The 27,202-nt window shown below is 45.2% G+C and overlaps 1 protein-coding gene across 1 annotated transcript; it reads right to left on the bottom strand.

Annotated features, from left to right (window-relative positions):
- Positions 1 to 20,385: 20,385 nt before the first annotated feature.
- LOC135376885 (uncharacterized) lies at positions 20,386 to 23,004 on the bottom strand. Its single transcript, XM_064609326.1, has 9 exons — positions 22,953 to 23,004; positions 22,735 to 22,788; positions 22,499 to 22,660; positions 22,257 to 22,304; positions 22,117 to 22,158; positions 21,943 to 22,023; positions 21,642 to 21,838; positions 20,610 to 20,729; positions 20,386 to 20,551 (listed from the first exon to the last, which is right to left on the bottom strand). Exons 5-8 carry the CDS (start codon positions 22,124 to 22,126, stop codon positions 20,631 to 20,633), a joined length of 387 nt encoding a protein of 128 aa, XP_064465396.1. The 5' UTR covers positions 22,127 to 22,158; positions 22,257 to 22,304; positions 22,499 to 22,660; positions 22,735 to 22,788; positions 22,953 to 23,004; the 3' UTR covers positions 20,386 to 20,551; positions 20,610 to 20,630.
- Between the last annotated feature and the right edge of the window lie 4,198 nt (positions 23,005 to 27,202).

Genomic DNA, 27,202 nt, shown 5'->3' with positions numbered 1-27,202 from the left:
CAGCAAAGGTTGAATCGAAGTGAATACTTGCAACGGGACCATTACATTATAAAGGTCACTTGATGTTTGTCCAATGATATGTGCAATGTACGAAAATAAACCCGGAAATAAAGGAACCACGGGTGCACGAAATTCTTATGACGTAAGAGGAAGCTACACCCACATTGCTTTGTGTGTGTGTACATCTAGGCGAATGCAATTATCATAACAGAAGGAAGTCGAGACGTTTCAATTCTGTACTTCATATTGAACGGAAGTCAAGGCTAAGTCAGTCACAATAATTAGAATTGTCCACTGTGTGGCAGTGGGAACAGGGCATAGCTGTTCGCCCTGAAGGGATAACATGCACACTTCATCCGGACAGCACTCAAGGGCCACACATGCACACGTGAAGGCCTCGACACTACGTGAATGCCCAGGAGAGACGATGCACAGGGAGACACGTACAAATCTTCTGCTGACCGAAACTTCCGCCCAATTATGCATATCTCCTGTGACGAGGCACTGAGGGCTGCACCTGTGATTTGGACAAAGGTCCCATCATGTAAGAGGCATACACTGTCACGTGTATTATTCTGCAGCCGAAAGCGCCCTGGTACATTTACCCGCTTGTACAAGGGTGGGGCACATTCTCTGGGTACAGCTCGACCTCGTGTTCTAAGGGACAAATGAGCATCTTTTCTACTCTGAGCAGTTTCTGCAGGGACACTCCTCTGCTCAAAGATTCTGTTATGCAGTTGTTCCAAGGGTTTTTCTGGCTTGCGCAGGTACCGCTTCAAAACCTGCATAAAACTTTCAAAAGCGAAAGCACTCCAACGGTCAAGAGGGCCGTGGCGTCGTGCATCAGCAACCAAGTGGGTTAGCCCATGCACGTTGTAGGAAACTGATTCTGTGCCATAAAGCTCCGCATGCTTTTCAACAAAATGGCGGAGGAGCCTCTCTGCATAATCTGCGTACTCTTCAAGAAGGGTAGGGCTGACCAAGATGGAGATAGCCACATGCAGCTCCAAGAAGTGTTTGTACAGGGGTCTTGGTAAGGATGATGCCAAAGATAGTGGCCCTGTGTAAAGTAGAAACATGCGCAGCTCCGTCGCCTTCCATCGGTCAAGTTCTGAAATCGACCGAGGCTTTCTAGCAAAGTCAACAGGAGTGAAAGCAGCAAGAGACGCATGCTTCATGGACACAGTTTCTCGCAACGAAGGTCTGAGCCGGTGTCGCTTCCCTCTAAACCAGAAAGTCAACAGCTTCTTCTGCACACCAAGGCAAACAAGGTGCATGAAGTCTAAAGGCACCTGCTCGACCAAATTGATTGGAAGCTTCTCGATTATTGATGTGCCTGTGTGATGCTCGTCTTGTTCATGGCTACGAAAGCCTTCATCGGTCCGCAATGGTGCATCCGTCTCAGGGAAGCAGATTCTGTCTTGAATGTACTCCCCTTCTGTCGTGCACTTAGTACAGCAAAAGTAGCCAGAATGGCTTTTCACTGCCAGAACAAAGGCACGAGCTGGTGCATCACACACAAGTGCATGAATCTGAACTTGCTTTTTACTGCCTTGTACTTCAATACCAGTAGTGTGCAATTCAAGGTATTCATTGACAAACGGTGTGAGAAATTCGTTTACGCACAATGCTTTCGACCTCCCGTAGTAGACACCCACAGGGAATGGCTGTGCCTCCTTTTCACAATTGGTCACTTTGCACATAATGGGCCAAAACTGTGCGTTCGTGCTTTTAGACAAGGGAAGCCCGTCGACAGTTACGTCCAGGAGAATAAGGTCAGGCACATTGTCTGCTTCAGCAAGGCTAAATTCCAGTCCATCCTTTAAGCCAAAGTGACAGTATCGTCCTCCAGACATTTCCACTATGTTGTTTTTTCGTGGAGTACCAAGCAAAGTTCGTGCACTGCTTGGAAGGTCTGCATGAGAAGGGTGCGACTTGAGTATTTTAAGCAAGTTCGTGACATGCTTCTGACTAACTCCTGAGAGAGCCCAAGCTCTCAAACGAGTCAGGAATGATCCTTCTCCTGCGCTATCAGTGCCAGAAAAGCTAGCGGAAGCCGGTTCCGAAGGGTCCGTGGGGTCCAAGCCGGGAGCAACAGGACTGTTCAACATGTCATATTCCGGGCTGCCTGACATTGTTTCGTGGTTGCCCTGTTGTGGCCCACTGACATGATTTCGATCTTGAAAGTTCTCAACGGTCGACACGTTTTCGGGCGCGGGAATCGAGTCATCATTATCGGAGACGCCAGACAGGAGTTGGTAGCTACGATCAACTCTGCGTTGAAGTCGCCGATAGAAAGTCGCCTTAGAGAATTTCGGCATGCTGAATTAACAACTCATACCACAATTCGAACTTAGTGTGGATTATAGTTCTTACGTGGGTCGTCCACGCCGACGGACGCAGGTCTCGTTGGTGACATCGGAAAGGCGAAGAACAAATGGAAACTATCCTTGATTTTGAGAAGGTTGTCACGCTGGCATGAATAACACTGCACCACCGTGCACTTGACGAATCACAGGAGCTGCAATGTCTGTGAGAAAAACGTGAAGCGTGAAGTTCAATCAACAAAACGCAAGCGAGGAGCAGAAGGAGCACATCGGGATATCGCCGCCATACAAGTCAACCGCCAAAAAGGGAAAGGAAGCGGAAACGCAGAAGCTAAGTTTTGTGTGCGACAACAGCTATTTTTACTGAAAATTCAGCGAGAGAGTATTGAAAGCAATAATTCATAGACTTTTGAAACACAACGAATGCGATTTTTTGCTGGGTACGTAGTTCATCGTCCATGTTCCGGGCTATATTCAGGGAATACTTCACGGAGTGGAATACTTGCGTAGCGGTCGGCAACATTGTGCTTTGTTGTTGTGCTGCCACGGAGGAGAAGTAAGGACAACGAACTCTGCCGAGCCGCCGTTGAGAAAGCGTGGTCTCGATTCCTCGGATCTAATTGTGGCCGCGGCGCGGCGCTCGCGCTCCGTCAGGTACTTGCTCCTCTGAAATAAGGTTGTTGTAATGCACTCTTTCAGATGTACTTGTGTGTCCAGTGGAAGCAGAAAAAAATATTTTGATAAGTAAACACGCTTATCGTGTATCAAGGAACGATCTCTCCGTGAATTTTTCGCCTACAGTTTTTGTTAGTGCAAAGCGAGAAGCTTTTATTTAGAATGCGGGGAAGCCGCCGTGAAGGGGGCTCCGCGTTGGCTGGACGGCTTGAATGTCTCCGTAAGCGTGGTGCTCTCGCAGGCAAGAAGCTATTATCTTTTTTCTTTTTTTATTTGCGATAAAACACGACACCCGAAGAAGCACAAAGGTTGTTATCCGACATCAGACAGGATGGTACGCGTATTTACATCACCGCCAACGCACGACCACGAGATGTACATTGATAATGGTTTGCATTGATCAGTATTAGTTCCCGGGAACACCTCGCAGTGTAGGGTAATGATGTCATTGGGCTGGTTAATCCGCATTTGCATTCTAGCTGTTGCACGAGAGCTTTGTCGCGTATGCACAACGCTTTGGGAAACAGGAGCCTTTTGTCGTAATTGTGATGCAAGGGATAGAGATAGTTACATATTTCGCATGTCACCATACACGAATTTAATACCAAGGTACCAGAACGCACTTCTGTCGCAGGTTTTGCACACGCGCGGTACAGGATTCAGTGCATGCACTTCCTGTTTCTCGAAGACGATTTTCATCTTCGTGTACCGGGGGGGGGGGGGGGGTCCGTCCCATATCTACTGGAATTAGGGCTTTTTAGCTTTTCTGGCAGGTATATATTGGTGGTGTTGCAGTATTGTTCCTTTTTTTTAGTGGTGGTGGTAAAATATCCGGTGCAACGCTTTGAGCAGCATGCTTGTACAGAAAGTAACTTGAAACTGAACACCAAAGCGATAGTGTATAATGTAGAAGTAACGTGTTGTTCAAGATTTCAGTGTTCGTCAACATAAATTAGAGACTAGATCCCGACTTTATTTTGCAGTTCCCAAAAGCGAGCGATTGGCATGCATGACAAGATATAAGAAACTAAGTGCTATATAGAACCTTTGGAACCGCACCGTGTCCCATCATCAGAGCGTCCCGCCCCTCCTTGCACTCACACACACAAAGGTCCCTTAACTGCTTGACACGTACGGAGATAAAACTTTCTCAGTCCCAGCTTATGCAACGATCCACATAACGCGCGATTCCGGAAAGATCGCATCCGGCGACTTTCGATTACACAGCTTCTAACTTTCTTTCTTCCCTCCTGACTTTCTTTCCTTCATACCACTGAAATGTGGCTTTTCGGAACAACGTTTGCTTCCTTTGGGGTATGTTAGCGTGTTAGCGTAGCGGTCAAAGTACGCGCGCACCACAGAGAGAAGGGCAGATACCCGAGACGGCCGGGGAGAAGCGACAGAAGATTCCGTCGGAGGCATTCGACACTACACCTTTAACAATGTCAGACGTTTGTCTTACGTATTAAAGTTTCGTTTTTTTTTTCTTCTTATTTCCGATTCCATTTTTATCGGACAGGTAGCTTCCATCTATGAGACAAAAACGAGGTAGCAGAAACCGAAAAAAAAGAAAAGAAAAAGTAATTGTAGCTGACCAGAAAATATTAACTCTTTACTGGAGACACCATTGTTTATGCTTATCAAACAAACATTCGTTTTGAACGCTTTTTAGTGGAGTATTCGAGCACAAACGGCGCATTGCCGTGCAGGCGATTTCGCGGAGCTAGTACCGGAGGGAACGCGAGCGCCGCGCCGCGCCGCGGCCAACAATTGACTCGATAAATTGGGACGTCGTTTTTCAGCGGAGTTCGGCCTCCTTACTTCTCCTCCGTGTGTGCTGCATATGTATAGTCGCCGTCGTGGTTGCAGTTTGCATCGTTTTATAGTAAGTATAGTAAGTAACTGCACTAACTGTAGCTGCGGTTGACATTATTCCAATCTTTCCCGTGAGTTGCCTTCGGTAAGTATCCTTGATGCAGTCGGTAAGTACCGATCTCTTCTCTTTTCGTTGTGTAGGCACCTGCGCGCTAAATGCAGGCTGACGTTCTCAATTCAGGAATACCTCTTCCGGTGCCAGCTCGCAGGAGTTTCTCAGAAATTGCAGGTTTGTGTTGCTGATGCATTAATATTTCAAAGCTCTCAGCCTTCCGAATCCCAAGGCGGCTGGTGGTCGCAGTGCGGAATTACATTGCGCAAGCGGCTGCTAAACAACGCACATTAATCGCCCTGGGGCCGTATTCTCGTCGAACAAAAGTGAAGCTCTTTATTTCATGCTGAGCTGTGATCGTGCAATCATCGCTAAGTCGCCAGTCATAGTTACGCGCGAAATTAAGAGCCTTACTTCAGTTTGACTAGAATACGGCCCCTGGTTGGATGATGATGATAAGGCTTTCCAGTCTCACATCTCAACATAATGTGGTGTCTCACGGGGAACACTGACATTCCTGTGTTCCCTCCAATTGCCACGAATTCCAGTTTGAGCTAATTCAGTGTCATTTTTTAGACAAGAAAAAGGGACGTCATTAACGGAATGTAGCTGCTACTATGTCATTAGTATAAACTGAATAGAATGTACTTGCGTGAGGTTATATTTGTCCTCAGAAGCTGCTGCTGGCAGTGATGGGCTCTGGCTAATTTTGATGCCGAACTGAGGCTACCAACTGAACATCAGCCTTTCCCATTAATTGGCCTAGAGTATCCTAACTGAGCGAGAAAGAATTGCTAGAAAAACTTTCGGTCACTCTTAAGCGAAACACCCTGTATGTAACGGTGTAGTAATTGTATAGTTGGTAGCTCTATTTCAACATCCTCAAAGGACGTTGGTGCCCATTGCTCGTTTCAAACGATGTTCTCTGACATTGTTGATCATGCATGTTACATGGTTACTTTATTTATGCTGTCTATTGAACACAGTGTTAGAAATACAATCGTACTGAGTGCAGTGCTGTGCCTGATAACGTTTACTGTTTCAGTTTACAACAAGGAGGTGTAGACTTAAGTGAAATGACTTTATAAGCAAGTTGGTGGTGGTCCACATAGTCTTGAACGGGAGATATTGAGTATCATGGTTGAGCCTTGAGAAATGAGGTCCAGATAATTTTTTGTTGTTACTTCATTCTTATCCTGTCTTTACCAGACAGTGAAGAATAAACACCAGAAGCGGGGATGGACATGGAATGCAGCAAACCATTTTGAGGAAATCCGTTGTTTGGTGAATTGTGGTGAATCAGTGCATTCATCAGATGCCAAGGCGAATCTGAGCATCTGTGCCTCTGCTGGCGCAATGATGGAGTGTGGCTGAGGTGAGTTTGAAGCTTTTTTTTTAATATGCCTCTTTGATATATTTCTCGGAGTCGCTGTGCACATGGAACTTCTAGAAGCAGCTCACCTTATGCTGTCAGAAAGATGCAAATGTTAAGGCTTTCTACCAATAGCTTAACAGAACTCTTGACTGCGACGATATGTAAATCATACCAATTAAATTAGGGTTGCTAGTGGGCAGAACCACAACAGTGAGTTTGACGTGAATAGGCTCACAATATAGGCCAGGTTCATAGATGCATTATTGAATAGTGTTGTGAGCACATCGGCACCAACGAGTAGTCACCTGCAGAGTTCTTTTAAGCACAGATGTCTTCGAAAACTTATTGCGTTAGTGACGTGCATGGTTCCCCTCTGGGATCATAGGGTCAGACCGGAAATGCACGAGGTCACACGCACCGCACGCATGACCGTTCCTGTCATCTCACAAACACATGTTCATTGTTGTACTTTGCAGTTTGTCACGGCCCTCAAGGAGACCCCTAGCCCAACTGGCTAAAATATTGCTGGCTTCACGTGAGTGGCCTACACTCATCTGTACCTGTTCTGACACTGTAGCCCTGTGGCAGTTATGGCTAGGGCATGACTTAGCTAATGCAGCAGTGTCCGCGTGTCACTTTTTGATGTTTTTCCTGTCCCCCCCTTCATGCTGCCCCTCAAGCTTTTTCAGTGCAGCCCGTATTTGTGCTGACTTTCAATACGGTTTAGAGTGCACTTCTATTTGGGTGTCTTATGCTGATTGCATTTTTTTGCCTTGTACCTTACCTTTTTCTTACTTAGACCTGTACACTTTTCTAAATTCACTCATACCTGCATAATTTCTTATCAGATTCATCAAATTGTCCACTCTACCTCATTCTGCATCATACATTGTCAACTTCTCAGAAATGTATCCCCTAAATAGCCGCAGCTGACCTCCAAAGTGACAAAACACACAGTTCCAGGGACCTGATTTAATCGCTCCCCCTCACCACATCATGGAGCAAGGGAAGACCCAGTGTAGGTCATATTACTATGTTGTTTTCTCAAGTGAAACCTTTCCCATTGAACACAGTCCCATAGTCCTTAAGTATGACCCATTTCAAACTGGACATGATCATGCTGCGAGATTTCTACTTTGTTCCCTCATGCCGACAGAAAAGGCGCATTCATGTCAAAATTTGTTAGCGGCATAATCTCTCCATTGCCCGTGCGCATACGGTGTGTTTCCCCTAAGAGTGACCCCGTATTATTGAAGAAATGTGCTTGAGATAAAAATTTGAAACCTTCTGCGTCATGCTTGTGAAAGTTTTTGCCACCCAAACAGGTGGTTTCCACTAGTGTACCTCATTAATTTGCCTAGTTACATTAATTGAAATAAAAAACTTTTCAAAGAAAGATACCATTTGTGTTAATTGGAAAGCCCGTGGCCACTACACCCCGTTTAAGTCACAGTTACAAAATTGTTCACAATCCCTCCACAAAATTTTGACACCCGAAAGCTTGCCTTGGAAGCGCACTTCCGAATTCCACACCAGTGGGACTATCAGCCGGAAGACACTCCCACTGCCCATGGTAACAGCACGTAACAAGCAGAAAAAAGGGAGGGCGGAGACCGCATGCATATCACGCATTTAACCTTCACAAGCTTATCAAAGGGAAATGTCAGCCTTCTTTGAGAGCAGAAGAACGAAATAGCAGAACAGCTAGATGTTCCAAGCTGTTGTCGTCCTCACGTTTCTCTTTTCTTTTTTGTTTTCTGAGAAATTGGGTTAATCTCGACAGATAGAGGGAACCAGACAAAAAATGAGGCAGTAAAAAGGAGTGAACGTGGCTTCTCGCTGCTTTGTGTGTTGTCCTCGCCACACTTTAGGCGGGGCAACTTGACAAAGCGAGCGTCTTGACGAGCAAGGGTTTTTTCAAGCAGCTATTTTTGTGTTTTCGGGTGTTAAATTTTTGTGGAAAGATCGTGAATCATCCTGTAATTGTGACTGAAATGTGGTGCTCTGGTCATGGGCTTTCTAATTACCACAAAGAAATGTTAGCATTCCTTGGGAAGTTATTGAGCTAAGTTAAGGTAATTAGACAATTTTTATCTCAGGTGGATCTTTTAAAATAATTACAGGTCACTCATAAGTAAAACACACTGTATGTGTCTAAAGGCCCAGGCCTTCTGTGAATCCACAAAATTTTGCAGAGTTGGGGCCTGCCATGGAATTAGAAGTCTGGCACAGAATTTTGCGGAAGTACATAATTTTCAGCAATTTCCATGGGAAGTGAACCAACTTTCGTCAGCACTGGGTCATTTCCAGCCATGGACGACTATTATAACTTTCTATTGTTTGTTTGAATAGAGGAGAACTGAGGGCAGTCTTCCTGAACTGACTGGATTTTTTTTTACATTCTGGGAATATGCTTGCCACTACTGCATTCCTAAAGCAGTAGCGGCATTCCTCCCTTCCTGATATACCACTTCCAAATAGTTGTTTGTTAGTGCAACTTTATTTTTGCTGCTATAATCAATGATCTCACACATGACAATGACATCCGATGTCACATTTTCTTACCCAACCCGTACAGTAGTTGATGAAAGCAGGAGCAGAATTAAGTGGGCCAACCACCACCTCCCATAAAAACCCCATCTTGTGGATGATATTGTGCTGCCATGCACGAAACTTCCTTAAGACTGCCCACCAAAAAAAATAAATAAATCCAGTCCCACATGAAAGTGCATGTCTTCTCTTCTCTACAGTGTGGTATATTTTTTCAGGTGTACTTTGTGGCCCCCACGGCACCACCTGGAAGGGAACAAAAATACAGTAATGTTGTGGACAGTACTATGTAGACTTTATGTAGACAGCAGTGTCATCGGTGGTCACTTACAAATAAATATTTGTGAAGACAGAAGGGTTGAACATTTCATGTCCCGACATATGCACAGTGCTTGCAGACAAAAATAAACACATAACTAGACCAAGCATGTCAAGCCTATCTTGTTCTTCCTTTTTGTAAGCACACCCAGTCAGGCTAACACATCAAATGACACTCCCTGCTGTAAGGCAGGGAGCAGTTTGTTTTGGTGGGCTAGTTCAACGCGTGCCAACCATACACAGGTCGTGGTCCACAAATCACATCACTTCCAGTGGCGAGAATTACTGCTTATCGTAGTGCACACCAGCTTCACCATGAGCACACATTCCATTGCTGTTTACGTTAGGGGTAACATGTTACTGAAATGCTATTACTGATTGCTGATGGCACCATATGACAGTATATTACAATGCTGCATCATTGTGCTACAATTTCCCCCAAATCTACGAAGCCAACTCAAATGACATCCTGAGGATGTCTCCTATTGACACTTCTGGGACTGTCCCTGCATGACACTCTCAGGAGGTCCTAGGCATTACCTTTCAGGGACGAGGACGTGATGACACTTTGAGGATGTCCTGAGAACTGTGTTGGTTCTTGGGGTATCCCCTTATACGCTGTGGCCTATTGCCTGCGGTTGTGACATTCGTTCTTTTTTTTTTTTTTTGAAGGGGCTTCCGACAGACGAAATTGCCACAAACGTGCACACCAGACCATTGAAGTGCACCCTGCTGTAGTTGTGTCGCTGGAACCATATCACCAAGTAATCAGTCTGCTGAGGACGCTTCGCTGTGTTCCCAGCGCGAGATAGACGAAATTGCCAAAAACGTGCACACCAGACCATTTAAGTGCACCCTGCTGTAGTTGTGTCGCTGGAACCATATCACCAAGTAATCAGTCTCCTGAGGACGCTTTACTCTGTTCCCAGCGCGAGATAGACGAAATTGCCAAAGACGTGCACACCAGACCATTTAAGTGCACCCTGCTGTAGTTGTGTCGCTGGAAACATATCACCAAGTAATCAGTCTCCTGAGGACGCTTCGCTGTGTTCTCAGCGCGAGATAGACGAAATTGCCATAAAACGTGCAACCAGCCCTTTAAAGTGCGCCCTGCCGATAGTTGTGTCGCTGGGACCATACCACCAAGTAATCAGTCTCCAGAGGACGCTTCGCTGTGTTCCTAGCGCGAGATAGACGAAATTGCCAAAAGCGTGCACACCAGCCCTTTAAAGTGAAACCTGCCGATAGTTGTGTCGCTGGAACCATACCACTAAGTAATCAGTCTCCTGAGGACGCTTCGCTGTGTTCCTAGCGCGAGATAGACGAGATCCCCAAAAACATGCACACCAGCCCTTTAAAGTGCAACGTGCCGGTAGTTGTGTCGCTGGAACCGTATCACCAAGTAATCGGTCTGCTGAGGGCGCTTCGCCGTGTTCCCAGTGGGAGATAGACGAAATCGCCAGTAACGTGCACACCAGCCCTTTAAAGTGCAACCTGCCGTAGTTGTGTCGCTGGAACCATATCACCAAGTAAAAAGTCTCCTGAGGACGCTTCGCTGTGTTCCCAGCGCGAGATAGACGAAATAGCCAAAAACGTGCACACCAGACCATTTAAGTGCACCCTGCTGTAGTTGTGTCGCTGAAACCATATCAGCAAGTAATCAGTCTCCTGAGGACGCTTTGCTGTGTTCCCAGCGCGAGATAGACGAAATTGCCAAAGACGTGCACACCAGACCATTTAAGTGCACCCTGCTGTAGTTGTGTCGCTGGAACCATATCTCCAAGTAATCAGTCTCCTGAGGACGCTTCGCTGTGTTCTCAGCGCGAGATAGACGAAATTGCCATAAAACGTGCAACCAGCCCTTTAAAGTGCACCCTGCCGATAGTTGTGTCGCTGGAACCATACCACCAAGTAATCAGTCTCCCGAGGACGCTTCGCTGTGTTCCTAGCGCGAGATAGACGAGATCCCCAAAAACATGCACACCAGCCCTTTAAAGTGCAACCTGCCGGTAGTTGTGTCGCTGGAACCGTATCACCAAGTAATCAGTCTGCTGAGGGCGCTTCGCCATGTTCCCAGTGGGAGATAGACGAAATCGCCAATAACGTGCACACCAGCCCTTTAAAGTGCAACCTGCCGTAGTTGTGTCGCTGGAACCATATCACCAAGTAATAAGTCTCCTGAGGACGCTTCGCTGTGTTCCCAGCGCGAGATAGACGGAATTGCCAAAAACGTGCACACCAGACCATTTAAAGGGACCATGAAATGATTTTGGAGAATTCCGAGCACTCTGCAGGAAACCGTTCTCATGATCCGTCACTATCGTACACACATCGACTTTTAACTGTATTCAGTACAACGGGGGCGCAGTTGAGACAAAAATAACAGGGCGTGACCGCTGGATATATGCCTTCGAAGTGGGCTTACGTCATCGCCATCCAATCCTCTCAGCCAACTGTGAACGACGAGGAGGACACATCCCGCCGGACCACGTGGGTGCATGGTTTCGGTTTGGACAACAACGGCGTTGTATATCTCCCGTCGAAATAACTTCAAATATGGCGAACGGCAAATTATCAGCAATGGAGGAAGAGGTTATGCGACACACACAGCGTCTATGGATCGTTCGGTACGCAGCACCTCGTAAAGGCAACCTCCATGGAGCGAATTTTTTGCAACGAAGTTCGCGCGGGAGACTGCCACGCGCGTTCCGCCGCCAATTGTTCGCCGGCACCAGCTCCATGGGGCGAAAAACCAGCGGACGGCGTCGGGCATACGGGAAGTCATGCTGTGATGTCACTGTTGCTAGGGTATAAGGTGAATGCTTAGTGAAATCAGTTGCTCCAAAAAGTGCATTTAATGTCACAAATTTTGCAACTAAATCCAACAACTGTCTGAAAAGGTGCGCCCAGTAACGTACCAAAAGGCATATTCACTACTGCGAAAGGAAAACGTGTTTCTTTGCAGAGAATGCCTCACGTTCTAGCGATGCAGTTCGCGAAACAGCGAGCAGACGACAGCGTCCAGTTGCAAGAAGATGACGATGACGATGATTCACGAGAGCAGACGATCACGTGCATACGATCTGGCGTAGGTTCGTAGCGGAAGAGCACTTTGATTGGTTCATCCACAGTTAACGCTTCCGGAATCGCGGACGCTGGGCGAAAATATCTACCATGGGCAGATCGGCGGCGGACGCTCACATTTTTGACGCTTCGCGCAGGGCGTCCGACGCGGAGCGAAGTTCGCAGCTTTTTCGCTGTACATTCGCTCCATGGAGGTTACCCTTAAAATGTCACCGACGAAGGTATGCTCCGACGAAGAAGAAGTTCAAAGGGGAAAAAGTGCTCCGGTAACCGTGCTGACAGTCAACGGCTATATTACATTTCTCGTAGGATTCTGTGTAAACTGTTAGTTACAATCTTGTCTCCAAGTCAAATTAAAACATATTTCATGATGAAGTATGCAAGGTTGTTTGAAAATTTTGCACTTTGCTCGCCAAAGCCCGTCCGCGAATCGGCAACATGTTCTGTGTATGATGTCACGGCCAGTTCGCCTCGGAGGCGGGCCGTAGCAGCCGCCGTTCACGCCTGTGGTAAATATAGAATATTTTCACTATTTGTACGATTTTCAACTTCATATTTCACTGAATAAATGCTTTATTACAGGGGAACTAATTAAAAATGTTTGTGGGCTTGCCAAATATCGTTTCACGGTCCCTTTAAGTGCACCCTGCTGTAGTTGTGTCGCTGGAACCATGTCACCAAGCAATCAGTCTCCTGACGACGCTTCGCTGCGTTCCCAGCGCGAGATAGACGAAATTAACAAAAACGTGCACACCAGACCATTAAAGTGCACCCTGCCGGTAGTTGTGTCGCTGGAACCCTGTCACCAAGTAATCAGTCTGCTGTGGACGCTTCGCTGTGTTTCCAGCGGGAGATATACGAAATCGCCAATAACGTGCACATCAGCCCTTTAAAGTGCAACCTGCCGGTAGTTGTGTCGCTGGAACCATATCACCATTCAAGCAGCAGATTTAGTTAGGTGACAGCTGTTGTCTGCACGCGAGTTTTGTGTCTGTTTACACGACATGTGTTGTTGGGCCAACGTTCTGTATATATTGTTTAGATGCTGGTGCTTAGGCTGCAATCCGGAACGCCCGGATGGATTTCTGTGCTGACGAAGCGTCGTGATTATTTCCCGAATCTGCGACGAAAACAACATTGATTGCATTGCGCTGCATCGATGTTTCCACTATTGTGCCTTCACCGTTAACTTCGCTCCGTTTTTGTACGACACAAGAGGCACTATATCCCCACAAAAGTGGAGCAACACAGAGACGGGAACAGGTACTGTAACAACCACGTTTATACTTACTGAACCGTGTTTGGACATATGAAAACCACGAAAGGATGAGTAGTAGATGTAAAATTCCTAGAATATCAAACTAAGTTTCGGAAGGGCACGCAGAAATTTGACTTATTTTTTCCTTTCTCTTTTTCTTTTTTTTTTGTGTGTGTGCAGTACCCTCCGGTCTGCAGCATATACCGTGTTCGTATATTGGGTGTGGGGCCGCCTTGGCCGTGGACATCGCAGGCAAATACCCTGCTGCTGCGTATCATCTATTCGCAGTGTATTTCCATCACCACTCCATCACGGATTTCAAGATGGGACCGATATAACAAACACTTCCAATGTTGAGTAATTTATTGAAGTTGCTATGATTTGTATTGACCACGTAAGGAATTTTTTCGGTGATTGCTCACTGTATGATTGGAGAACGATTTTGCTTCCCAGCCTGCCCTGAAACCTGGCTGTACACTCTAAATCCGACACCCGATATGTACCGCATGAAAGAGGACCCGATCCTGGGCCAAGCGGTACACATGAGGTACAGTCCTCAACCAGCAGGTACAGTTCGCGACCACTGCGAAATTCAAACGGTACAAGGGCTCCGAGACCCATCCGTACCGGCTAGGTACCTTTTGAGCGCGATCAATAGCAGCTGTACCTCATATGTACCGCGTGTTTCCGGCGCATGAGTACGAACGCCGTCTCACGATATCCATGCGCTGCAAAAATATTTCGCGTGACTCCGAATACCAGTCAATAAATTCCCTTATGCAGCAGTGCCATAATGGATGAGCACTATGATTCTGTCAAAGAAGTGCAATAACTAGAACCCGTGACTGTGAGGGATCGCACGTTTGGGAAGAATGCGTTTCTTGCAACCGCTGCAAATCAGTTTGTTTTGAAGCGTCGTGGAGCGAGGACGAGTCTGCTCGGTCTTCGAAGAAACTCGATCGTTCGACGCTTTCAAGATTGGAGTCATTTAAGGTGCGTATTATATCTCTGAAGTAATTATTCGTCTGCACGACGCATTTTCGTTTATCTTCGCTCTGATTCCCAGTGGTCCTGATCACCGGCAGGCTGGACACAACGACTGAGGGACGGAGACAATTTACTTTGTGCTTCATGCACGGACGTTGATGCGTGAATTAGTGGAGCCTAGATTGCACTTTACATCTGGATTACACGAGCAAGTATGCATGTTTTTCAGGCACGCTATTTCGGTTGTTGGATTTTATTTTCTCCTAGGTTACGTCCAGGCGATGTCGTAAATGGGTGAGTCAATCGTCCATTGTGGTTGGTGTTACGTTCTACGGAAGAAACGGAAGTTGGGGAAGGACAGCAATCCAAAGGTTTGGAAGAGATAAAGAAGCGTGACCACAGAGCAGCTGCAATGGTGAAGGAGAGATGCAGTGGTCATCGTTCATCCATATACGTTGTGCCCCGTGTGTTCGGCGTCTGTGCATCATGACAATGCAAGCTCGCGATGGACAAGCATCACCCCGTGAAATGGATATAATTTTCGAATAAAGGTATTCGTTTGTTATATTTATCGTGCAGCGTAGCTTCCTTGGGCTGTTAATATGTCGTGGAGGAGGGGAACCACCCCGACGGAAAGGCCTAAATCGCTGCGCGCTATCCGTTACATGTACCGCATGTGAGGGCGCATGTACCTCTTAATTTTAAGAGGTACATTTTTAAAAAAATGTACCTCTTGGCCAAGCGGTACTTAACCGTTACATATGCGTTACCTGATTTAGAGTGTACTCCTGTACAAGCTACACAGAAACAGCGAAACAAATAATTTTTATTTACATTGCTAGAAAACACGCACTTGTGATGCTACCGAGATTACAGGACTTCTGGATGTATTGCAGAAGTTGCATGTCCATCCAAGACCCATGTTGAAAAATACCACAATATTATTTTATCATTGTATGCCTACGGCTGCATCAAACTAAGGCAGAACATCTGCACTGAAAACTAATAATATAAATATTACAAGCAGGGATAACAGATATGAAATCCATATGTGACTTCAAAATTAGGCACTGCATGTCTAGCACTTTGTCCTAGACATCCTGAATCACAATAGAAGTACGTGTGTGTATAGTGCCCAGTTTTGAACCAGATAGGGAATTGAGAATATTTCTTGTCATTATCTGCTCTGTGTAATCACATTATTCAGCATACTTGCGATATTTAATTTATCCACATTTGAATTTTTTTCCATGACCTTTATGCTAGCGCACATTGCAAGATATTCCTATTTTTCCCATGCGAAACAATTAAGACACAAACTTATATTTAAAATGATGTTCAGCAAACCAAAAAAAGAAAAGCATTTGTGCATGTTGCAGCTTAGTCTCGCTATTCCGCAGTGACTAAATGATGTAAGTAGCATACACAACATGGGTGTAGATTCTAATTCTAACAAGTAAGCTGAACAACAACAGACAAATGACACAGAGCCATATTTTCCATGCTCATTTGAATCTGAGTTTTGGGGTCTTCAACACTAGCAGTCATGACCATCACATGATTGATGACTTTTTCAGTTCAGATAATTTTCCAGCATTCCCTTACAAAAATGGCTGTTGACCTTTTGTTTCCATTCTACAGAACTTAGTCAACAGAGAGCACAGCCATTTAGTAGACTTTCTATTAGCCTCGTGTTTACCTCACATATTGATTTTATGTTGACTTATGGAACTTTATGTCTTGTTGACAATTATTCACAGGAAGGTAACAGGTTCTTCTGTAGACTCTCCATATACTGTACACAAATTTCCTGCGACCTTCATGTGTAAGTCTTGTTATATGTGATCTCAATTTCTCTGTTGACTTTGTTGTGACTCAGCTGTCAATGAGTCGGCGTCACCCACGAAACTACCTCCGTCCTTTTTTAAAACGCTGGGCGACCGTTACGTGAGGCACCCGGTTTATTCTTCTTAATCGAGGAAGATACATGATTTACTGAAGCCCGAATAACACCATCCCCGCATAATGTGAAGACTTTTTGTAGACATTCTGTGTCTGAAGCGAAGTTGAATTTCCTCGTTGTATTGTTCACTCAATCGCAACACGCATAAAACAAAAACAACTTTATTTTTGCTTTGTTGAGTGGGGAGGTTCATCGCCACAGGCGATACTCTACCCCATTGCTGGTGGGAATGTTGGGAATAAAATAACGAGCCCCGTCACAATAACGCGCATAAAATACATCAAAGGAAGTACTGCAAAACTATATATGTATCTATTTTATTCCGAAAATGCATACCTTGAAAGTGGTATCCAGTGTCGACACAATTATACGAAACATCCCGCGCACACAGTAGCGAAGTATTCCACACGTACACATGCATGAATGACCGGTTGCGGTCTGAGTTCTTCTGGCGACCCACGATAACGGTGGACTTCAAAATTAACTGAATTTCGGCGAAAGCGACGTCTCTGAAGCGCTGGAGAGAAATTTGTCTGAATATGGTGTTCAATCGCAAATTAGCAATCTTAAACGCAAGTGAGTAAAACCAAATGAAATGGCCATAGCAACAACAAATTTGGTTCACAATCAACACCGCCCACGAACTGTTACTTGTACACTTACCTGACGGGACGCAAAACTGCAGCCGCCGCTCGAAACATACAAAACCATGCAGCACAACAGTCGCGGTATGAATACATGTGAACCTTGATCACACTATCTATCTTCTATCACTTCTATCACACTATCACACACTTCTATCACACAGCTTACCCTTACTACGCAAAATGATATCCTCCTTTGTTCTTTCATGGCCTGCAAAAACGAGAATGAAATTAGCCGAACCAACACCGGCCACGAACTGATACTTGTACACTTACCTGACGGGACGCAAGACCGCAGCCCTTGCTCGAAACGAACAACAAAAACCTACAGCAGAACAGGCATTGTATGAATATAAGTGAAGCTTGATGACACACTTTTATCACACAGCTTACCTCTTATGACGCAAAATCATATCCCCCTTTGTTCTGTAATTGACGTGCGAACGCTGAGAGCCTAGCCCTTATGAAAATTGATTTTTCCTTTCTGCAGACTTCTTGTGGACTTCTTGTTTCCTGTCTTGACAGTGTGTTGACTTTGACTTCTTGTTGGTCAAGTCAACAGGAATTGCTATTGACATCATTTTGACAATCTCTTGAACTACCTTATGTGCACCTTCTGTGGACAAGGTATATAGATGTCGTTGTTGACAGTTTGTGGACATTCTATGCGCCTATGTAGCAAGTACTCATTTCAACCATTTTTTTTCTACATAGAATAATTCCGTATTATTAATAACTGCATTATCGTACAATAATGTCCACAGAGGTCGACCTCAAGGGGGTACCGAGCATCCCATAGGGGGGGGGCGGTATATGTGTATATAGAGGCATACTTGTGGCTCTATTCATTGGGAGACAAGGTGTATGGGTAATATCAGCAATTTCTGGGTGTGTTGCAAAAAAAACATGTGGGGTGTACGACACTCATGGGAGGTGGAGAGGTCTGTGCTATCGGCTCTCTAAACAAAGCGGTATTTGGATCTGAACGTATAATTAAATGTAGTAGCTTGAACGCCACTTTCCCACCTTTACCTACATATTAAAACACTAAATACATTTTCGAAGGCTTTGAGAAGACGGTTCTTCGTATTATTTATACTTCAGTTCAGTACACAATATATTTCCAACTTATACGACCACATGAGGATCATGCACATGCGACAGGTTTGCTGCACATTTTGATTCTGCGCCTCCGTGCCTCGCCCTCGCCTCATCACGAAGGAGTCATCGCCATTAGCATCATCGGAATGTCGTTGGAACGGTTGCGACATGTTTCAACTGTCTCAGGCTCAGCGTACGCTCGTTAATTACAGAACAAAGGAGGATATGATTTTGCGTCGGAAGAGGTAAGCTGTGTGATAGAAGTGTGTCATCAAGCTTCACTTATATTCATACGATGACTGTTGTGCTGTAGGTTTTTGTTGTTCGTTTCGAGCTGCGGTCTTGCGTCCCGTCAGGTAAGTGTACAAGTACCAGTTCGTGGCCGGTGTTGGTTCTGATAATTTCATTCTCGTTTTTGCAGGCCATGAAAGAACAAAGGAGGATATCATTTTGCGTCGTAAGGGGTAAGCTGTATGACAGAAGAAGGAATTCTTCTATGTAGAAAAAAATCGGTTGAAATGAGTACTTGCTACATAGGCGCATAGAATGTCCACAAACTGTCAACAACGACATCTATATACCTTGTCCACAGAAGGTGCACATAAGGTAGTTCAAGATATTGTCAAAATGATGTCAATAGCAATTCCTGTTGACTTGATCAACAAGAAGTCAAAGTCAACACACGGTCAAGACAGGAAACAAGAAGTCCACAAGAAGTCTGCAGAAAGGAAAAATCAATTTTCATAAGGGCTAGGCTCTCACCCAGTAAACCAGATATATCTCGGAAACGTCCACACGATATCCCACTTGGGATTTTGGGATATCCCAGAGACTAGGCTGAATAGCCCGTTGACGTCTCTGGGACAGACAGAGGACCCGTATTTCTTCCACATTTGCTGATCCAGGGAAGGTTCCAGGAATGTCTCTCAGGGACATTTCGGACATATAGAGGACATATACAGGACGTATTATTATTATTCTATTTCGTTGCTTTTTTGCGATTTTTACTTATTCTATGGGGAATACTACTCTGCAACAGAGAACATCATATCAACGAACTCGTTTATTGGATGCACACCAAGTACAATGATGTTTTGTGCACAAATATATATATAAATAGACTGGTAATTAACGATAGGGTGATACAGGTAAGAGGCGATGCTGTTGGCACATTCAGTAAATAAAACATCAAAATCCTGAGAGGAGTATCGTCATCTGACTAGTATTGCTGTATCGACAGCTTAAGTGCTTAACCAAGCACACTGATGTTACATACACCGTAAAGATGCTCTTTCTATTGTATAAAATATTATATTAAAACACATACTGATAATTAACAATATAGGGTGCCACTGATAAGACGCGATGATGCTAGCGCATTCGATAAATAATACACCAAAATCCTGAGATGAGTATTCTCGTATGACTAGTACTGCTGTCACAACAGCTGTAAGTGCACTTAATGTTTTCTGTGTGAATAGTGACACACATGCACGTAGAGCAAATTACGTAGCTGGCATGACTGATAATGTAACGTAATATGTTTCGACACTTCACATGAATTCCACAGAATCCAGTTGTTGGGTGTGGCGGACAAGAGAAATTCGAAAAGATGAAGCATAACTGTAATGAAAAAAACAAGCTGTCTGACGGTGTCCATCCTTCATCAGGTGAACAATTCTTCAAACAGTTGGTATATATATGTATCATTCCTATCATGAACATATGAGAGATCAAATTAATTCGCAATGCAAGTGAGGCACACTCAACATCAGGATTAAATAACAGAGTTCCAGCAACGAAGTTCCTTCTTATTTCATTCTGATGTGTCGCCTCCCTTGCATCACGAATTTGTTCCTTCCCTCTTATGTTTATATTAAGAATGATATACATGCCAACTGTTTCCAAAATTGCTCACCTGATCAGTGACAGACTCTGTCTGAAAGCTTGTTTCCCCATTAAAGTTTTGCTTCATCCTTTAGAATTTTTCGTGTTTGCCTCTTTCAGAAAAATATAACAAAAGCTAACTTAAAGACACTAGCTACAAATCTACATTGACTAGATATCAGATATTAGGTTTAAAACAAGAATCAAAGGTACAAGGTTGAAAGGCTCAATTAGCCATGTGGTTTTACACATGTGGCTCTTGCACGCGAGAGTGCTGTAATGTCTTTTACATGACAGGTACACGGTAGTTATATCACAGTAGTCACAAAAGTTCCAATCCTCCCCATAACTGTGCGGAAGGTTGCACTGATGATGAAAGAAGGCGTTCCACTACTCGTTGCCCTTTGACCTCATGGCGTGATGTGGACTTTCTCTGGCCATGTAAGCTGTGGGTCCTGTGAAGAGGCATGCTAATATGCAAAGGTTTCCTGGAGAAACAACACAATTACCTACATCAGCCGCTGGTCTTCTGCCTCAGTCTCCTGTCCTTTGCATGTCGTAGCCACCCTTTAATTTCTGACTCAACTTCAAAATTTGTTGCATTGGCCAAAGTCTTGTTAGCATGAACAGCACCTGCACAGTCAAATTGCGCTTAATGATTTAAATTATCAAAAAGCACCTTGTTGCATGTCATGACTATGTGCTCTGTGTTTTAACATGTGCATGCTGAGAACATGTGCAAGCATATCAGAACTGCGCATAAAACTACACCTAGTTTATAAAAGCAACTAACTTTTGAAATATTACTGTTATTGAGGATCCCCTACTGTGCGGATAACACTACTACATGCATCTGAAATGAATGGTTATCTGCAAAGCAAGCCTGATTATGCCCAGTAGGACATGGATGTTTGTGTACTCAAAAATTGTTTCGACACCCACAAATGGCAGACATGATCTGTACAAAGATGTGGGCGCAAGCAGCTATAGCACTTTTCTCCTGTTTGAGCATAGCAATAAATTAAACTTGATTTAGCTTCATTCACTTACGCATGATGATGCCAGGAAACTTCAATTCCTTGAAGACTAGCTTCTCTTTTTACCTTCCCAACTGAATTTCTCCGCCACATCATCAGTGAAAAGGTAACACATGATTCTCTTTACTGCCGTTTTTACCGAACTTCCACCAAGGACGGCAAGCTCTCTGTACTGCAAATATATCAGATTCCTCCACATTTTCAGACATCGCTGCATGTACGAATTATCGGGCAAATTTCAGTAGTAGTCACATCAAACCGCACAGAGGTTGCTTCACATTTAGACCTCTGCATTTTAATGTGACTAATACCATAATTCAGATTACTGTAGTAGTACTTGACAAGAATCATACACTCAATTTAGTAAATATTTCAATGGCTATATACAGGACAGAGTGAAAGGAAAGCATGCGATGCATGTGTAATACTTCCAAATATTGGTCTGCTGGAAAGTAAACATTTCCATGAAACACTTTGCAAAGAGTTTATAAAGAGGTGGGTTGCTCACCAACTGCTCCTCCTTCTGATTTGTTAAGTGGTGTTGAAAGCTTTCCAGCAGCTCTACAGAATGAAATGGCTCAGTCACAACTAGAGGTGCAGCTGGTGACGAGGCCTGGAGTGGGACAAGGCTTGAGATCAAGTCTCCTTGCTGCTGTAGATTCATGCGGAGAATATTCAGGCTTTTCAAAACCTGCCGCTGGAATTCTGAAAATGTTTTACCAATAAGTATAGTGCATCCTAATATTGATTTCACATAGAACGGCAAAACCATTTGATGACATCTGCGAGTACCTCCAAAAGGCACTCACCATACTCTGGCAGTGGCTGCTCAAGTGATGAATTTCCTGTCGGTGCGCTCATTCCCCTGGCACGAAAATTAGAATCATTCCCTACAGAAATGAGAAAAGTGAAACCTTCGATACATGGACACAAAGGCATTGACCGCCTCTGCATGCCAAAGAGACCATGACATCAATCATTACCAACTTCCATGTGAATTTCCGATGCTTGGGATGCTGAATCATCTGGGCAAGAGAATACCATATGAACAGAGGAAAATTTAGGCACTACAGGGTACAGAACCATCCACCACTACCCAACCATATTACGTTGGCTTACATACCTGGCTCGTTGAAAATAGTGGTGTCCAGCAAGCTTGGTAGAATTGGCTCTGTAATATTTTGAAATCATGCATTCAGCGAAATGTGTGGTGGGCAAATGGCAACATATCTGCAAACAGCAGCAGCTGAGGAATATATGAAAAAGTGAAAAAAGGCTGGCTGCCATTGTTCAATCTTTCGCACGTTTGAAGCCAAGCCACAGGAGCTGGCTGGTATTTTGAGAGAAACCCAGCAAAGAACTTACGGCTCCCCCTGGCAGGTTGGGTGCACGATTCCTGGAATCGCGTAGTGGTGTCGAGGCAAGAACCAGTTAAAGCAGACCCAGGGCGACGTGCATCTTGTGAAGAGGCACAAGGTATCTCTTTACTGTAAGACGGTGTGGGAGAGCAGCTACGCTGGTTGGAACCTAGCAGAGACGCAGCAGGAGAAAATTATAGCAAGATGAACATCTCATGCACATCTGCAGTTAGATTTGATTACCTGTGCTACTCCTCCTGGACTGGCATGAGGATGGAGATTTCCCAGAATAACCAGCTGTAAAATGTAACAATTTGCATAAAAACTTCTAGAAATGTTCAAACAGCACAAAAGCTTGTTGTGCTTCAACCAATGCTCACAGCAATGGTGCTTTAACAATGTCCTTGGCAACATATCGAATTAACTACGACGTAGCAGTAGCCACCAGGGGATACACATACATTTTGCGAAGCTGTCAGGTACAGCAGGGAATCCGTCATCTTCGTCACTGTCAAATGTGCGAGCACGTCGTATTCCCTTAGGTGGTAACTCCTTTGCACCGCTGAAGTCAGAAGTGTACTCAGAGACTGCCAGATTCTCTCGCGCTTTTTCGTAGGTTGCTGTTGAGGTAGAATTGCTACCATGAGGACGGAACATACAGTTCTCAACAAGAAAACTTACGGAATATTCCTTTCATGTCCACTTTGTAGTTGTCGTAGCTGTGGCCTGGGAGAGATCCCTTTTTGATCATGGCATGAACTTTGTTTGTGGGGAGTCTTGGCCACTTGCAAAAACTTCCAGATATCCATGTGCATGGAACCACCTCCACTTCATCATGCTCGACAAAGTGTGCAATTGTATACTGCACCTTAAAAGAAAGCTTAAAATTCTTGAGGTAGAAACAAAGCCTATGGAACACGCAGCTGGTGTAATTCCCCCTGAAAAGGATGTTCCAGTGGCTGGAGGGTTGCGGGCGACTGTGAAACAAAATCAAGGGTGGACGAGTTCCATAGCTGGCTAACCTTTTCAGTGACTTTCATCTTTCATCATCTTTCAAGGGTGGACTGTTTTATCTTCGCTTAGCCACTACTGTCCAGCCAATGGAATATCACATTTGGGGGAAGTTACACTGGCGGCCTGTTCCGTAGGCTTTCTGATCACACTATACGTCTTACAAAGTGTAATTATATTTCGATAACACTGTTCTAATGAGTCAGTCTCATGAGCAGCAATGCAAGCACATGCCCAGCGACGTCTTACTGCAAATGCAGAAGAGGCATTGCAACCAAATTTGTTCCATATGGCAGACACAAAACCTTCGAGACCTGTGCAAGTGGCCAGACCCTGAGATCTGCCTTTCGAGAGACAACAGAGATTCCAGTTAATGATGAAGGAAACGGTTTCACGTAGAAATCACGCTCCCGCACAAGTTCATAGCCGATGACACAAGGCTCCTCAGACAGTCTGCACACTGCAAAGTTATGTGCCTCAACTGATGTGCCATTTACTGAACAATATCTGTCAGGGCCCTTCGTCTTTAAGGTGAAGTCATGGGAAGCAAACGTTGCGTACTGGGGCTGCCTACATTGGGAGGGAAGTGGGCCGGAATTGTGAGGATCACAAAAGCCAGTCTTTTTGCCTTTTTTCTCATGCCTCACATCACTAAGCAGATGCTCACAGTGCCGGTTATAGAGCTGCGTTAACGTTGCCCCTGGTTTCTTTAGCTGCCTCTTCAGTGCCTTCATATTATTCTCAAACGGGAAGGCACTGAAGGAATCTAAGGGACCACGGTTTCTCACATCATCTGCCAAGTGCAGAAGACCATGCACATTGTATGAAACAAAATGCTCCCCAAAAATGTCAGCAAAGGTTTCAACAAAGTGTGCCAACAAAGCAGCAGCATAGTCTGTCTGTGCATGGCAGAGCTCAGGTTTCATAAGAATGGATATAGCACAGTGTAAAGTGATGAAGTTCAGGTATGCTGCCTGTGGGAGCAAGCCATAAAGAATGATCGGACCGGTGTACAGGAGGAAGAGCCGAAACTCTGTCGCCTTCCACCGGTCCACTTCATCCAATCCTCTTGGCTTCCGAGCAAATTCACAAGGAATACTTCCCTGAAGTTCACCACTTCTTGTTGTGAAGCTATTTCTGTCACTAGGACCCATGCGCACTGACAGTGGTCCGTTCACCCATAGCAAGATCATTTTCCTTACAACACCAAGACAGACAAGCTGCATGTAATCCAGAGGAGCACTATGCACCATATCGATTGGTAGTTCAGTCAAAATTGTTGTTTCTTTGTGATGTTCTGAGTCAACTTGTGCACGAAAGCTTTCATCTGTCCTTAACGTCGCAGTACTTGTGGCATAGTGCATTCGACTGTTGTCATACTCGCCCTCATCCATGCATTTGGGACAGGCAGAGTGTCCAGTGTGCGCTTTTGTACAGAAAATATAGGAGCGGGCTGGTGCATCGCATATTATTGAGTCAACCTCTACCCTTATGACTGTCTCATTTATTGTGAGTCCACTCTGCAGAAGTGCATTTAGTTCGTCAACGAATTTCCTTAAGTAGACATTGGCAGGTGGTTTCGAAGGCCCACAATATGCACCAATTAGAAACGGTGGAATACTGTTAAGTCCTTTCAGCAAGCACTGAATTGGCCATAACTCACACTTCGAACTCTTAGTAAGAGGCAGCCCGTCCATACTGAACAAAAGTGATACAACTTCAGGCAGCTGACCAGCACCTTTAAGGATACGTTCAAGATTAGCAGCTAACCCAAAATGACAATAACTACCGGGAGGCATACTCGAGATACAGGTGGCAGCGTTCCTAGGTGTTCCAAGAAGCGTTCGGGCATCGCGTGGTAGATCAACGAAGCAACTATGCAGCTGAAGTATGTGGAGAAGGTGGGTAATCGTAGTTAATGTTACGCTATTTTCTACGGCCCATGCTCGGAGATGACGAGATAAATCACTGGACGTCTTTAAACTGTCAGAGTGGCGAAACGCAGCGCTCGAACCCTCTGAGCCAATGTCATTTGTGTCACTTTCATTGCCGGCGCGTTCTGGTAAATTTCGCTCCAATCCAAAACCCACACTTTCGAATAGCGCTAAGCCAGGGTTTTCACGATGATTGTCACTAGGGTTGGCCATGGGCACCTGCTTCGCTGTGTCACATGCTATCGATTCGGGCAGATGTAGAGTTTCACATTCGAGCGGGACAGCAGAGGTACTATCGCGTACATTTGGACAAGACGCGACGTTAACAGGCCCGGAACTATCCCCAAGTAGTGACATTGTAGCTCGTGCTTGCACCAACGCCTTCTGGGGGGGGGGGGAATATGTTTATTAAGAAAAAGAAAGGAAAGGTCAGCCAGACGAAATTTTGCTATTCCAAACAAAAGGCAAGGGAAGGGGAAGGAAAGAAAAGGGGACGAAAGAAGGAGAAAAGGGGACGAAAAGAAAAGTAAGAAAAGAAAAGGGGAAGAAAGAAGGAGAAAAGGGGACGAAAGGAAAAGTAAGAAAAGAAAAGGAGAAGAAGAAAGCAAAGGAAAAGGAAAGGAGAAGAAATGAAAAGAAGAAAGAAAAAGAAGAAACGAAAAGGAAAAGAAGAAAGAGAAAGAAGAAAAGAAAAGGAAAAGAAGAAACGAAAAGGAAAAGAAGAAACGAAAAGGAAAAGAAGAAACGAAAAGGAAAAGAAGAAAGAAAAAGAAGAAAAGAAAAGGAAAAGAAAAACCAAACTAAAACACAAAACTAAAACTGAAAAGTCACACACACAGTCACACAATCACAAGGCGTTGACAAGGTTCGAAGGAGGAGCGCTGTGGTGACTGCCCACTGGGCCGAGAGAGAAACTCAGGGCTCACAGGGAGCCCAGGAGACCCGTGTTACGCAGAAAGCGGAGCACCGCTTTTGTAACTCTCCACTGGTTAGCTCGCTGCACAGGGCCAAGGAGTGTTGCGAGGGAAACGTCTGTCCGTCCGTCCGTGCACCCAAGCTCTGAGAGATGTTGCCAGAGCACGGCCCGATGATGGTGGTGACGCTGACAGTGGAGGAGCTGATGAGAAATATCGTCTTCTACACCGCAGCAGGGGCAAGTGGGAGATGAGACGCGGCCCATTTTGAACAGGAGTGAACGGGTGAGGGCAACGTTCAGCCGGAGACGATGTAGAAGGGTCTCCTCCTCGCGGGTACAGCGGCAGCCGATGACAAACTCCAGTGAGGGGTCCATGGACTGCAGGAACGCATTAGGTCGGATAGCGTCTACAAGAAACTGGCGGGTGCCGTCGCCGCAGAGACGCCGTATAAGCAGGCGGCACGCAGACACCGGGAGCGGTAGTAGGGGCACCGGCGTGGCCGCATCAAGCGCGGCGCGTCTCGCAGCCGCGTCAGCACATGTGTTGCCGTGTAGCCCTGTATGCCCGGGTACCCACTGAAGGCAGATACGGTGGCCGACCGAGGAGAGTTGGGCGTACTCCTGAAGTACCATCCGGCACTTGTATCGGCCACGAAGATTTATTCTCTGTGCTACTGACTGATTAGAAGTGAATCGCTATCACGCGTCGCACGACGTGCACCAGTACGCGCTGATCGAAACATGTCCTCTTTGCGGTTTTTAGGCAAGGCAGGGCAAACTAGCGAGAAGCACTGCACGAAGGCATGCAGAAAAAAATATTGTTTCTATCCCTGGATTCCGCGAAAATCAG

Source organism: Ornithodoros turicata, unplaced genomic scaffold (assembly GCF_037126465.1).
Source record: "Ornithodoros turicata isolate Travis unplaced genomic scaffold, ASM3712646v1 ctg00001346.1, whole genome shotgun sequence".
NCBI classification, from domain to species: domain Eukaryota; kingdom Metazoa; phylum Arthropoda; class Arachnida; order Ixodida; family Argasidae; genus Ornithodoros; species Ornithodoros turicata.
The sequence above is the reverse complement of the archived record's forward strand: the minus strand, read 5'-3'. Positions and strand labels throughout refer to the sequence as shown.

Coding starts and splice junctions, on each gene's coding strand:
- LOC135376885 (XM_064609326.1), bottom strand. Junction 21,839..21,942: donor GCAGCCACTGCCAGAGTATG/GTGAGTGCCTTT, acceptor AAACATTTTCAG/AATTCCAGCGGCAGGTTTTG. Junction 20,730..21,641: donor ATCAGAAGGAGGAGCAGTTG/GTGAGCAACCCA, acceptor TTGACTGTGCAG/GTGCTGTTCATGCTAACAAG.